The sequence below is a fragment of the Maudiozyma barnettii genome (genome assembly GCF_903064755.1).
Source record: "Maudiozyma barnettii strain CLIB 1767 genome assembly, contig: KABA2_01, whole genome shotgun sequence".
NCBI classification, from domain to species: domain Eukaryota; kingdom Fungi; phylum Ascomycota; class Saccharomycetes; order Saccharomycetales; family Saccharomycetaceae; genus Maudiozyma; species Maudiozyma barnettii.
The window spans coordinates 521,318-534,904 of NW_024545238.1; the positions used below are offsets into that span (position 1 = coordinate 521,318).

The 13,587-nt window shown below is 32.4% G+C and overlaps 8 protein-coding genes across 8 annotated transcripts; 5 read left to right on the forward strand and 3 right to left on the reverse strand.

The window, feature by feature from the left end:
- Positions 1 to 284: 284 nt before the first annotated feature.
- RDS3 (U2 snRNP complex subunit RDS3) lies at positions 285 to 608 on the forward strand (the record flags this gene model as incomplete). The annotated part of the gene is made up of 1 exon (XM_041548171.1): positions 285 to 608. One exon carries the CDS (start codon positions 285 to 287, stop codon positions 606 to 608), a length of 324 nt encoding a protein of 107 aa, XP_041404105.1.
- A 171-nt stretch (positions 609 to 779) lies between these two features.
- On the reverse strand, positions 780 to 4,382 carry SYT1 (Arf family guanine nucleotide exchange factor SYT1; the record flags this gene model as incomplete). Its single annotated transcript, XM_041548172.1, has 1 exon — positions 780 to 4,382. The coding sequence occupies one exon, from the start codon at positions 4,380 to 4,382 to the stop codon at positions 780 to 782; it is 3,603 nt and encodes a 1,200-aa protein (XP_041404106.1).
- A 779-nt stretch (positions 4,383 to 5,161) lies between these two features.
- LEC1 (Lec1p) lies at positions 5,162 to 8,341 on the forward strand (the record flags this gene model as incomplete). Its single annotated transcript, XM_041548173.1, has 1 exon — positions 5,162 to 8,341. The coding sequence occupies one exon, from the start codon at positions 5,162 to 5,164 to the stop codon at positions 8,339 to 8,341; it is 3,180 nt and encodes a 1,059-aa protein (XP_041404107.1).
- A 568-nt stretch (positions 8,342 to 8,909) lies between these two features.
- Positions 8,910 to 9,686, forward strand: KABA2_01S05280 (Tom20 family protein; the record flags this gene model as incomplete). The annotated part of the gene is made up of 1 exon (XM_041548174.1): positions 8,910 to 9,686. The coding sequence occupies one exon, from the start codon at positions 8,910 to 8,912 to the stop codon at positions 9,684 to 9,686; it is 777 nt and encodes a 258-aa protein (XP_041404108.1).
- A 409-nt stretch (positions 9,687 to 10,095) lies between these two features.
- Positions 10,096 to 10,587, reverse strand: TMH18 (Tmh18p; the record flags this gene model as incomplete). Its single annotated transcript, XM_041548175.1, has 1 exon — positions 10,096 to 10,587. The coding sequence occupies one exon, from the start codon at positions 10,585 to 10,587 to the stop codon at positions 10,096 to 10,098; it is 492 nt and encodes a 163-aa protein (XP_041404109.1).
- A 437-nt stretch (positions 10,588 to 11,024) lies between these two features.
- On the forward strand, positions 11,025 to 11,447 carry MRPL51 (mitochondrial 54S ribosomal protein mL43; the record flags this gene model as incomplete). The annotated part of the gene is made up of 1 exon (XM_041548176.1): positions 11,025 to 11,447. The coding sequence occupies one exon, from the start codon at positions 11,025 to 11,027 to the stop codon at positions 11,445 to 11,447; it is 423 nt and encodes a 140-aa protein (XP_041404110.1).
- A 403-nt stretch (positions 11,448 to 11,850) lies between these two features.
- Positions 11,851 to 12,492, forward strand: SNT309 (Snt309p; the record flags this gene model as incomplete). Its single annotated transcript, XM_041548177.1, has 1 exon — positions 11,851 to 12,492. One exon carries the CDS (start codon positions 11,851 to 11,853, stop codon positions 12,490 to 12,492), a length of 642 nt encoding a protein of 213 aa, XP_041404111.1.
- Positions 12,493 to 12,776: 284 nt separating this feature from the next.
- Positions 12,777 to 13,301, reverse strand: RPL11A (60S ribosomal protein uL5; the record flags this gene model as incomplete). The annotated part of the gene is made up of 1 exon (XM_041548178.1): positions 12,777 to 13,301. The coding sequence occupies one exon, from the start codon at positions 13,299 to 13,301 to the stop codon at positions 12,777 to 12,779; it is 525 nt and encodes a 174-aa protein (XP_041404112.1).
- Positions 13,302 to 13,587: the final 286 nt, after the last annotated feature.

Sequence of the window (13,587 nt, forward strand, 5' to 3'; positions counted from 1 at the left end):
TTACCCATATATCTTTAATAAACGTGAGAGATCAACCTTCTTCCCACACTATCACCGCTTATTAACATTAATAATTATACTGCCACACACATACACACGCACACACCGAAAAATTTAGTTAAGATTACTCCGATGACCTAAGAATAAAATATATATAAGAGCAAGACATACGTAACAAGGCAGAAGGTAAGCATTAGTAGTAGTACGAAACACAATAATAACAAAGACGAGACTTCTGTTTATATTTTATATCCATCTGTACTAATACCTAATACTATTTTAATATGTCTCGACATCAATTTGACTTGGTTATGTGCATGAAGCAGCCAGGTACCCACATAGGTCTATTATGTGAGAAATGTGATGGGAAATGTCCCATTTGTGATTCTCAGGTGAATCCAAAGTACAAAGTAAGAATATGTGATTCGTGTTCATTTGGTAAACAAGGAACATCCTGTGTAATATGTAATACGGGGAAAGGTGTAGCAGAAGCTTTCTATTGTTGGGAATGCTGTAAATTAGAGAAGAATAAAGATGGTTGTCCCAAGATTTTGAATATTGGCAGTAATAAATTGGATAGACATTTCGATCGGAAGGCTATAGAATAATGAAAAATATTATGTGAGATATATCGTGTATGTATCTTTTTCATTAAATGTAATATGCAAATATGTATATGTAATGTATATATAAGTAACTATATATTAATGTTTCGATAGATGCTAAATAAACCCATCCAAATAGAAGGGAATATATCACCAAGTAAATTGTTATCGAGTTCAATGTAATGAGCTTCCATCTAATGGTTCATTAAAATGATCTCCATTTTCATCACTATTTTCCGTAAAACATGTATGGAGGCTATCCTCATTAAATGAAAACATTCTGTCCTCTGACATGGCGCTTGTTTGGATAACACTTTCAGATTCGTCTGTGGGATATACCTCTTTGACAAGATTAAGTGTATCGACAATAAAGTTGTAACAATCATTCCTTCTGTATTCACGAATAAGCATTTTTACCTTTTTGGAAAGATTCAAGGTATTATTAATCATGTCGTTACGTGTCTTTGAACTGATAGGAATACTTTGTTTGAAAAGAATGAGCTCTCTTTCAATCAAATTAAACTTTTCTATAATTTTTTGGTTTTTAATATGCAAATCATAATATCTATGACCAATGGTTTCTGTTTCTTTGCAAACAATTGTATCATTTAAACATCGATAGTTGTTAGAAGTGCCGTGAAAACATCCAATAAGATTAATTGAATCGATCCAATTTGATCTTTCGAAGTCGTTTTTGCATCTCCATATAGACTTTCCGTGTGTCCCCCATAATATGAATGGATAATCCTTTTCTTTTGATTCTTCATTATTATCGATATTATCATTATTTTGATAACTAGATTCGTCTTTAGTTGTTTCAGCATATAATTCATCATTAAATAACATCACAAAACCGCTTCTGAAATTAACGGTGTAATAACTTTCACCAGTTTTATCATTTCTATTAACTTCAGTTGTAAATAATTCAGAGGAATCAGAAAAGATAGAGCCACTAGGTATTAATGTATGATGATGACTTGATTTGTTAGAATCGTATATTAGAATACCGCAATTCGTTAAAAGCACAGTCTTTGATCTCCAACTATTATTACTTGATAACTCTTCGATTTCACCCATTCTGATAATTTTTAAGTAATAAAATTTTGTTTTGGACCTTAATAATTGATTGTTGGATGTTTCTTTAGGATTGATGATTTCATAATTTGGAATATTTAATTTGTTGAGATGGTTCTTCGGAATCCTCAAGTATGCCCCTTTGAATTCCTTCAATATAGCATAGTACTTCTTGTATTTATTCTCCTCATTATGCTGAGGCGTAACATTGTAAGTACTAAAATCATGAGGCATTAATTTCACAACTTGTAACGTCATTGATATTTCGAAAAGATTATCATTGAAAATGTGATAATATATATCAATATCATCCTTAATTTCAGCAGACGACGTACCGCTAGATTTATATGCAGATAAGAATGGATTCCCAGCGGCGCCACCCGGTGTCAATGTAGTAAAAGTATTTGAAGACGGTATTGGTGTAGGCGTCATGTTTGTGTTCGAAAAATACGATGAAATGGAATTAGAAGAGGGGCGACCTTTAAAAGATAATGGTGGCGTGTAATCTTGTGTCAGTGCATTAATTGCTGAATCATCGATATCTCCTGTTGTATTATTAGAATTATAACTAGTTCTTCTGCTGTTGAATAATTTATTTTGCTCTATTATTGCTTTTGGAGAATATATTATTCCATCATTTTCATCCAATATGGTCATGGTTTTATCATTTTCTTTATGGATCACACCATCTTCAATTGAGTCGATCGCAGATTCTGTGTTTGGTTGGCTTAACGCGTTACTAGCATTGTATGGTAAAAGTGATGTCCTGGAAGTTCCCTCGGAAGAGTTATTTTCAGAATAGGTAAACTCTATTGAACTTGGAGTTGAAGGACTTAGCATGGAATAATATGTAGAAAAATCAAACTTTGGCGATTCTTTCCCAATGATATTGTCGTAATAATATGCTAATATTTCTAGGGGTACTTTGTCCCCTTCGGAGTATGTATCTTCGTGAACAAGGGTAATAAATTCCTGTCTAGTCATTTTCTGTTTATTATTCGCATTGAAATAATCTGTGTGAAGCACTAGTAAAGAAAATATTACAAAGTATACTTGGTTATGATTCGTCCAAGGGCAATTAGTTCCATAGTATGATTTTTGCTTTTCATAGTATACTTTAGCGAATTCTGTAAGAAGTCTGTCGATTTGTTGAGCTTCCTTCGGAAGTTCCAAAAATATTAACAGTTTTCGAAGTGCAATATCTAAGGGATCCATCGCAAAATCAAAATATTCAATTAAGAAAAATTTTAAACAACCAAGTTTGTAGTCGTCAGGCTTTTCTGTTAGAATTACAGAAACGAATTTTCCATAACCTGATAATCTTTTCAGATAACTTTCATATGGCTCATTTTCTTTATACGCTGGAGGTATAGGTAAATCTGATAATTTAACAGGTGCTGTACTTTCTGGTTGATAATTATAATTTTGGAAATGAGGTGGTTTATTTGAAGAACTACTTCCAGATCTTAAATTCACAAAACTACTTAGAGCATTTACTATGGAATTACTTCGCCTGGATATTGAAAATGTAGAATTAGTATTGCTCTGAAGACTTGGTGCATTATGACTGGAGTATGGTTTCGAATTCGTAGTATCTGTACTTCTCCTTGTTAGTGGTCCACCAAAGGTGCCCAATCTTTCTGGAGATGTTGGAGGGTATGGCTTAGTTGAAGTAAAGAGCTCGCTATTCTCATTTTTATCTCGCGATTCATTTAACTTGAAGGAATTGGAACGACTCACTTTCGCTGTACCAGGTATTCTTGTTGGTCTGGCTGAAGGTGTTCTATTTTTCTTCAATGTGTCATATACGTCAACGGTCTTACTACGCCTCCTAGTTATAGATGCAGATAGGTTTGGAGGTGTTAATATCTTATGTTCTTCCTCTCCGGGGTACTTGGGTAATTCGATATTGTCATCGTTAGATCTTAAATGGCGTAATGCTGTTACATTGTATAACCTAAAAGGTGGAGAATTTGATCCTCTGTTTTCTGATGTTGTTTTCACGGGGAGAGTGGTGGATGGATGTCTTGAATGGTTTCTACCTGGTTTTGATTTTGTATTTTGAGATGAGTATGCAGATGATTCAGAAAATGTACGATACATTTCATTGTAGTTGTGAAATTCATCATCCTTTATTGGAAACTTTTCCAAACTTCGTCTGATGGGACTTCCATTGAATGAATTTCTTGTTGTCCTTGTGGTGTTCTTAGTTATTGATAATTCCATTGGGATTATATCCCCATCTCCTAAATTTTGTATGTCACTTGTGTTTTTGGGTTGTTCAAATGTGTTCGGGGTAATTTCCTTTGAGGCACTTCTACTTGGTCTAAAGTTCATGTCAAATACTCTATTCTTTAATCTTCTTATCCTACTATTAGAGTTGATATTGGGATTCGGTGCTATACTACCTGTGATTTCATTTTCTTTATTATCTTCTTCTATTGGAGTTGTATCCTTGTTGGTGTTCTTTGGAGTCTCAGGTAGAGAGGAACTCGCTTCTGAAATTGGGTTCAGTTCAGAACCTTCATTTATGTGTGTTGTAAAATCCATGGTCGGAAGTGACCCTATCCTATTCGTTTGTTTATTTGAATTATTGGTATTGGATCCTTCTCCATCTGTATCAGTATTGTTGGTATAAGTATCATTATCATTATTACCTTGGAAAAGCCTTGATTTGATACGTGACGTTATCGACTGGCTCATTTTCGACAAATCTTGCAGGTTGGAGTGTTGTACTGGGATGATTCAGAGTGATGACTTCAGGCAAATGAGTTAAAGAAATAAAAAAAAAATTCGATCGTAGGGAGAATACTAGTGATTACACTATTAGGATTATTATTAAAAAAATAAAATTGTCTTATGGACTCTGTCTGATGTTATGATGCAAAAGAGAAAAAGGTAATACATATACTTATGTATTAGCTTCAACGATTAAAATGATTATGAGAACACTGGACTGATTAAAAAAAAGGGAAATACCGCTGTACAAATCGATACTACTTGTCACCTTTTTACTTTTCCAGACTTGTGTTTACTGCTCTAAGTGAGATGATATCCCTTTACCTTTTAAAGATTCCTTGATCAACTCTGAATATTTTGAGGGGAAAACCCTTATTTCAGTAAATAATTGAATAGGAGAGAGTGTGACAGAATTTGATTATTACTCAATCAAGTGTTACTATTATTATTAATAGCATATCCTTTCCTCGATTTTATGAAGCGAGCGCGCGTACAAAGAATAAAGAACAATAAGTAACTGGAAGAGATGGAATAAAAATGTTATTTATATAGACAGACAGGGGACAAATTGTTTGCAAAAAAAAGTTATAGGGATCTTTTCACTAAAATCTGTATGATCTGATTCATTTAAGGGCTGAGGTTGAGTTAACTTTTTTATTGTTATCATCTGATTGAGTAATTGAGAAAGAGAGATCAAGTGATTAGAGTGTATTTGACTTCAGAAACTAAATCAGAAAAAAGAAATGTCTACAGATACAGAGAAAGAGACAGGTATTTATTCATTAAATCCAAAACAAGAGCATTATTTGAAACGAGAAATATTGAAGTTTCAACTTGAATATGAATTTAATCAATTGAATGAAAAAGAGGCGCTAAGAACTTTTGGGTATCCATTTTCTACCACAGATCCTAAAGATTTTACTAAAAATGGATCTAAGGCTGCTAAAACTCCTAAAAATGATGAATTGGGAAATTTAGATATTTCTACAGTGACTGATTTCCCGATGTTAAGTTGTTTGTTAAGAGAATTTGTTATGACTTTTCCTTTATTTGCCAAAAATGTATCTATTGATGAGGCATTTTGGCAAACAAAAGTTCAAGTATTTTTTGAACATTTTACAGATCTTGGTTTTAGTGATAGTTTTGATCTTGAGCAAGATACTAAAAGGAAGAAATTAGGTCAAAAATTTACAAAATTGATTTTGTTATTATTTAATTCTGGGGTTGCTACTAAAAATGAAAAAACATATTATGAAGTGGATAAGAAGTTCAGTTTAAATAAAGATAGTAGGAAAAGATCCAAGATTGAAGAATTTTCAATACCGACAAGGGAAAGTATACAAAATCTAATTACCAATGAACCTGTTTACATCAATAATTGGGATATTAATGTGATAGCAATCATACATGAATCAACTTTACAGAAAATTTCACCCTTGATAAATATATCTACACCTCCATCAAGTTCGACAAGTTCGCTATATTCCGTGAATCCATTAAAATCTACATCTCGTTGGATGAAGGATACGTTTGCTGTACAATCATCAACTTCATCATTATTCTCTAAGCTTTCCCTTAGTGGGAGTACAAACTATATGACTGCAGCACCAGTATCGTCTTCAGTATCTGTTGGGGACTTGACAGCATCCAAGAAGAAAGCAGGTAAGAAACATTTTATACTTAAAATAAGAATGCCTGACTCTTTGGAGGAAGTGTTTGTGGTTAAGTCATATAGTAGTTTCAAGAAATTGGCTGCAGATTTAGTACTCCAATTTCCTGGTAAAAAATTACCACATATTCCTCATAAAATTAAGAAAAGATCTCAACTGCATAAAGTAAGAAGTACATCTAGTATCAATTCTAAGAAAAGTACTATATCAAGCTCCAAAAGTGAATCTTCTTTCCAAATAACACAGTCTATAGATGAATCATTTGCAGAAGAGAATAATATCATAGATCAAGGCAAGGAAGACAATATTGTTGAAGATGAAGATGAAGACATTAGAGAAGAAGAGTTTGGGTACAATGAATTAATGGATGATAAATTACGTACCTCTTTGAGACAGTATCTTAGAACTTTATGTGATGATGAAGAGGTTGCACTTTCATCTACATTAATTAAATTTTTCAACTCAGATAAGATACCTACAATAAATGATCTTCAAAATTCTGAAATTAGAATAGATATCAAGAGGAGAGAAAATATTGATATTTCGAATTTAGAGACTCAATTAAATTTTCAAAAATTGGCTCTTGAGCGATCTCTTGTCCTTCAGGACTCAATGAAGAATTTTAAAACGAACTTATTAAAGGATGATAATTACTTGATTGGATTAGCACATGAAATAAAAGAAAAGACGAGCATTAATGAACTATCTCCCATATTCCAGGATTTTATTGAATGGTTTAAAATATATTTTGCCTCTCTAATTTTCCAAACTTTTATTGGACATGATAATAGTTATGGGTTTTACACTCAAATAAGGCGTTTGCATAAGTTGATGCCTTACACCATGATGGAACAGATCGTAAGATTTACTAACCCGATGGCAATGATGAAAGGTTTTATTGATTTATTTATGGCCCAACCACCTCAATTACTTGGTGGAGGTCAATCTTTATTACAGACAATGTTTTCGACTATTTTAACTGATGATTTGCGTATATATAAGAATCGTGTCAAAGATCAAGAAAATTTGATAATAAAGGAATCTGTCGATACTGTGGCTACCAAATCTGTTATTAAATGTCTTAGATCGTTCATATTAGATAAAGAAGAAGGAAAGAAAATGTTTACAATGGAAGATGTTCACCGGGAAGCTTCTACTATGAACATGCCTGCAGTCTTAATAGTACTAATGAAATGTGATGATTTGAATATAATTACTAATAGTGCAGTTACTCAAGTGATTGAATCCTATACAACATGGAAGATTAATGCCAATAATGGTACGCCTAGTGTCTCTACTGATAGTAAATCACCCAGTCCACTAGCCAGTAAAGAGGATGGATCTTTATATTTCCAAAGAGTTAAAGTGTTGTTCATTCTATATATTAAAGAACATGATAAACGATTAATGAGGCAATTATGGCAAGATTCGGAATTATTAGCTTTGTTAAAAGCTATTGTGACATTAGTATATGAACCAATGGTTCGTTTATTCAAAGTCGCAAAGATGGATGTTGCATTAAGAAATTTCGAGAGGTTTATGACGGATTTAATTAAATTACTTGATATGATTATTGACGGTAGTGCAGGAGCTTCTACTCAATTCAATGTGATTGATAGTATCTATAATCTGATTACAAAGCACCAGGACTCATTTTTTGAATTTTTACATGATATTTATATTAATGATACTGAACAAATATTTGAAGGTTTTATTCTTTGGTTTGGTAAAATTATAAAATTTTTACAAACCAGTAAATATGGTTCTGATGAACAACGTGTGGATCTTAATGCTTTACTCTTAGAAGTTAAAAATGATTTAGGGGTCGATATTGATATTGAATTATTAAAGAATCAAATCGATGAAGTCATTGCCAAAAAATGTAATGCTCGTAAGATTTATAAAGAGATCATTGATCTAAGGACTCAACAGGATTCCAATAATTTGTCAGGGAATCAAAGGGGAGTATCCATAGAGACAAATATGAAGAAGAAATGGTCTGAGATCAATGGTAATATCATGCCTGATAACACCATGAATGCAGGGTTAGGAGATGGGGATCTAGTTGATTTGGATATAGATACCAAGGATTTAGATTCCGATGGATTAGATTTTTTGAAGGATGCTTCTGGTACCGATTTAGAGGCTAAATATCGTGCGATCCTTGAGCAAGAGATAGACGAGAGTGAAATACATAAGTTTACAGACAAATTCAGTGCAGCTATTCTGCAACGTACTCTTGGTGACGCATGATACATCACTCAACCTATTGCATACAGCCTGAGAAACAAGCAGCCATATCTGTATATATATCCATTTATACATATATATAGCTTTATTAGAAACATACACAACAACATTAAACTAACGATAACACAGCTATAACCATTGTAGTAGTGATTGGAATGGATCTCCCCTACCCATGGACTACCCACTGGTGCCCTTCTTCCTTTATTGAAGTGAGAACTAGAACAATGAGAGAAATAGTCCTTCTTAACGTACATCGGCAGCAACGGCTTTTGTTTCGGAGGGGCAGAAAAGAGACAACGGAAAACTGAACAAACTATGAAATAATAATAATAATAATGGACGAAAAATAACATTGAGAATAGAGAAAGTACCCTGATTCTGATACCACTCTTATTAAAGGGAAGTTCCGGGTTTTTAAAAGTAGAAGATCAGTAAAGTTACTAATTTTAAAGCATTTAATACTCACTCTCTAGTTAACAGTTTTTATTTATTTGGTAAGACAATATATATATATATAGATATAGATATAGATAGTTACACAAACATCATTTTAACAACACTAACAACAAGTATGGCTAATTCCAACGTATTTTCAAGTGCACTTGCTATCACCGGTATTGCCACTGTAGTATCAGTGGCTGGTTATGCTTTTTACTTTGATTATCAAAGAAGAAATAACACAGACTTTAGAAAGTCTTTGAAGAAGAAATTAAGAAAACAAAAGAAAGAAGAAGAAAATCAAAAAGAAGAAGCTAAACAAACTAAATTACAAGATATTAGGGAGTTTCTAAAGAGTGAATTAGCTAAAAATCCAATTCCAACTGATCCAACTCAAATTCAAAATGTTTTCAGTAATAATGTTGAATTAGGTGAACATTTGTCTATGACTCCAGGTAATGAGTTGGAAGCTGCTGCTAAATTTTATAAAGCTTTGGCTGTATACCCAAAACCAACTGATTTACTTGGTATATATCAAAGAACTATCCCTGAAAATATTTATGAAATTATTGTATTGATGATTGCTGTCATGCCTCCAACTAACATCACCGATTTTATCTCTGGTGGCCTTGATGGTGCTGATGCATTAGGTATTGATGAAGATGAGGAGGAACCTCTGATCTCTGAAATTATCGAAGAGGAAGAGGAAGATGAGGATGAAGGTATTATCAACACTGAAGATAATGCAAACGCACCAGTTGCTGAAGAAAATATGGATGCGGAAATTGAAATAATCAATGATGCTACAGAAGAAACTGCTGAATTAGCTGACAGAATTATAGAAGAATTTGCACAAGAGATTGCTGCGGATGCAGAAGAAGAGGAAGGTGAAGAAGGTGCCACTAACTGAAACTGGTAATAATGATACAAATAACAGTTGAAGGATCAAAGAGTAATAGTATGTGATATCACAATTGCATATTTTACTTCTCCTGCGTTATTATTTGTTTAATTTTTTTATTATTATTGAATATTAAGTTTTAAATCATGCATTTATTTATTTTTCTTCATTACCTTTGTTACTCTTTTATTATTATTATCATGTTTTAACTCCAAAATCGTGTAAATATACATATACATATAAACAAATGATAATAACAAATAACTTCTATAATTATTTTACTATTTAGAATCATTCTTTTCCATTCTTTTAGCTAGGATAAACTTTTGATATATAAGTAAATAAATAGAATAAAAAAATCAAATTCATTATGAATGTTATTATTTACAGGTTAATAAAATTAATATTCAGCTTTCTCTCATTTGGGTATAAAATGTAATAGTCCCTTAGAAAGATAGACACCATAAACTATTAAACTAATCACATGAGAGACGTTAAATAATAAACTTATACCATGAGATTTCCCAAATTCTGTTCTTAACGCTTTATCTAATTCTTCTAATTTCTCTGGGTCATCCTTATATTTAGTTTTAAGTTCTAATCTTTGTTCTTTAACTTTTCTATTCCATGGTAATAACCAAAACAAATTAAGTAAACCACTAGCAGATGCTGCAGATAATGCTAATGCAGGTGCCATAGTTAATGGCATAGGGGCAGTCAAAGCAAGCAACATTGGCGAAAACCCTTGCATTGCAAAAAAACTAGGAAACACTTTACTCTGTAAGATAGAAAATTGATCTCTAGCTAACACTTTGAATGCGATTGGAGATGCTACATATGAATAAAAAGCAGAGCCACCAAATGCAAAAGAATATAATAATAGATGAGATGCAGCTTTCACTAAAGGCATTGCGAATATATGTAATGGTATGTTGTTGTTGTAGTTGTTGTTTTAGAAAAAATGAGGTTTATATTAACAATACTTCTTTAATATCTGAAATATATATTCCATAAAGATTTAAAAGGGTTTATTAATAGATGGTTTTCACAAGATAGCATAAGTAAAAAAATCCTTTTAAAAGGGGAGAGATATATCTATCTCTAATAAGAGACTTTTAAGTTCCCTCGGGTTCCTTATTTTCATTATTCGTAATTTGAATTTGTTCTCAAAGAGCGAAACAGAGAGGGAAAGGGAAAATTTAGATAAAAGACAAACCAAAACTAGTTATATTAAAAAAGAGAGTAAAGCTGGTCGACGTGACAAAAGTTAGAGAAGGTACTCTCTAGCTATTAGATAAGATTCATTAGGGATTATTTATATATTGAAACAAGTACAAGAACATTAAAATGGTCGTTAAAGTGATTCAACGGGTGTCTATTGCCCGTAATGGTGTCGGGGCATTTGTTTTCCCTTGTAAGAAAGTTACATTACAGTATTGTAACTGGGGTGGATCTTCAGATGGTATGAGACGGTTTTTAACCTCTGAGAGACTGGATAAGTTTGCTATAGGGAACCCATACATGCAATTTGATGTATTGAGAAAACCTGGGCATCCTATATTGAGAGCTGAATACACAAATGGTCGTGAGAAAGTCATATGTGTGCGAAACTTAAGTAGTGAAGGTATTGAGGCTAAACTGAAGTTATTGAGGGATTCTAGTGGGGATCAATTACGTAGATGGACCAAGAACGATAATGTAAGAACTTTAAATAGTAGTGTGAGAGGTATTTGGTCTCCAATCCATGCTGCGAAACAGCATAAAATATAGATCCCGCATTTCTTACCCTCATCTTCTGTGTTAGAAAATAGATCCACAGGAAGATTTACTAGATTTAATAATATATTTACATGTAAATAACAGAGAACATATTAACAGACATATTCTTATTCCATTTTCCTTTTTATACATATGTATGTATGTGTGTATTGCATTTTGATTTGATTATTCTATGATGTTTATCATAGAATAAATTAGTTTTTAAATTTACGCGGAGGAACAGAGAAGGCTAATAAAAGGTAATGATAATAATGTATATATCGTGAGAAAGAGAAACAAGTAGGTAGCAAACCACAGTTGAATAGTTATAACATTATAAAGAGGACATACTACTATAGTGGTAAAACTCACATATTTAAAAAAGAGAGTGAAAGGATACCACAATAAGAATAATATGGATTATTTACCGTTTATTGATTATAAGATACCAAGCGATGAGTATAAGAACGAAGCTGAAAGGCTCATACGGGAAGCAATGCAGAAACAAGATATAACACATTTGCATCCTTATGCTCAGAAATCTGTCAAAATGGGTAAGATAGCAAATCATGTAATACCTGACTCTATATTTCAAGAATATATACAGAAACATACTGCAGGAGATAAACCAAAAGGACAAAAACGTTCTCTTGAGAGTATCTATCTTAATGATGAAAATTTTTTACAAGAATTTAATTCAAAACATCCTCATGTTGACCCTTCTAGATACTCTTTAGAAGATATTTCTACCGAAGACAATGAAACATCTATAAAAAATAAATTAGCTGTCATAGATTCGTACCTTGCACATCAGATTATTACATTAAGAGATTTAATACCGCAAACATCAGTAAATCAATGGGCCATTAATAACGATTTTATGAGAACAAGTACACAGATCATCGATAATCTTGTCTCACAACAAAAGAAACAATTGGAGGATTTAGATAAATATAGAGAAAAAGCCCAAATAAACCAAGTTGCATCATATGACAAATTAAATTATGACATTAATGAAAGGATATTAGATATAATAGAGGATCAATTTCCTAAATAGTTAGTAATTGTCTGTATTTATATATATATATATATATATATATATCAATTATAATTAAAAGTATTATTATTCCGCCGTTAGGTATTTGATAGTAAACGTCAACAACGGAGTATTCAAATAATAATAGTTATACTATTTTCGTTAATAGCGCTATACAATTCAGTTTGAATTTCGAGGAGATTAGATGAAATGAGTTAAGTTAATTAAAATAGAAAAAAGGATATATAGATATAAATGAGATTTATATAACTGAATTGATTCTTTTAAAAAATTTAAAATTAAGCTTATTTGTCAAGGACATCAGCATCGTATCTTTGCTTGAACCAAGCGATGGTGTCTTCCTTGGAGGTCTTGTGAGAGTTACCGATGGTAGATTGACATCTCTTTCTTCTAGTGACTCTAGCACCTGGTCTACCCATGACAATGTAGAAATCCATACCGAAAATACCAATGGATGGATCGTACTTGATACCTAGATCGATGTGTTCGTCGATACCGAAACCAAAGTTACCAGTAGCAGAGAAGTTTCTTAGTCTCAATTGGTATTCCTTAACCTTTAGACCTCTTTCTAGAATTTCTTCAGCCTTTGGACCTCTGACAGTGACGTGAACAGCAATCTTTTCGTTTCTTCTGATACCGAAAGTTCTGACAGTGTATCTAGCCTTAGATTGGACTGGGGTTTGACCAGAAAGTTGTTCTAGAACCTTGGAGGCTCTGGTCAATCTGTCACCAGATTCACCAACAGAAATGTTCAAGACTAGCTTCTCGATCTTTAGCTCACGCATTGGGTTTTGGGCTTTAGCAGACATCTTCGGTTATATTAATGTATGTGTAAGTTCTTGGTATGTTTAGTTTCAAGTACAAGACAAAGAAAGGAGTAATATGATACATATGCTTAAATGATAGTTTATATATGAATATATACTTTAATTTTATTTAAACAAGATTAACAAAGATTAATTTGTTAACTGCACCGTACATTAGTTGAGTTACTTTCAGTATTCCAACAAAAAATTCTGTAATAAAGAAATCGATGATATCAGAGGGGAACCAAGTAAAATGCACTGTCATCCGGCACCTCGTTGCATATGATAT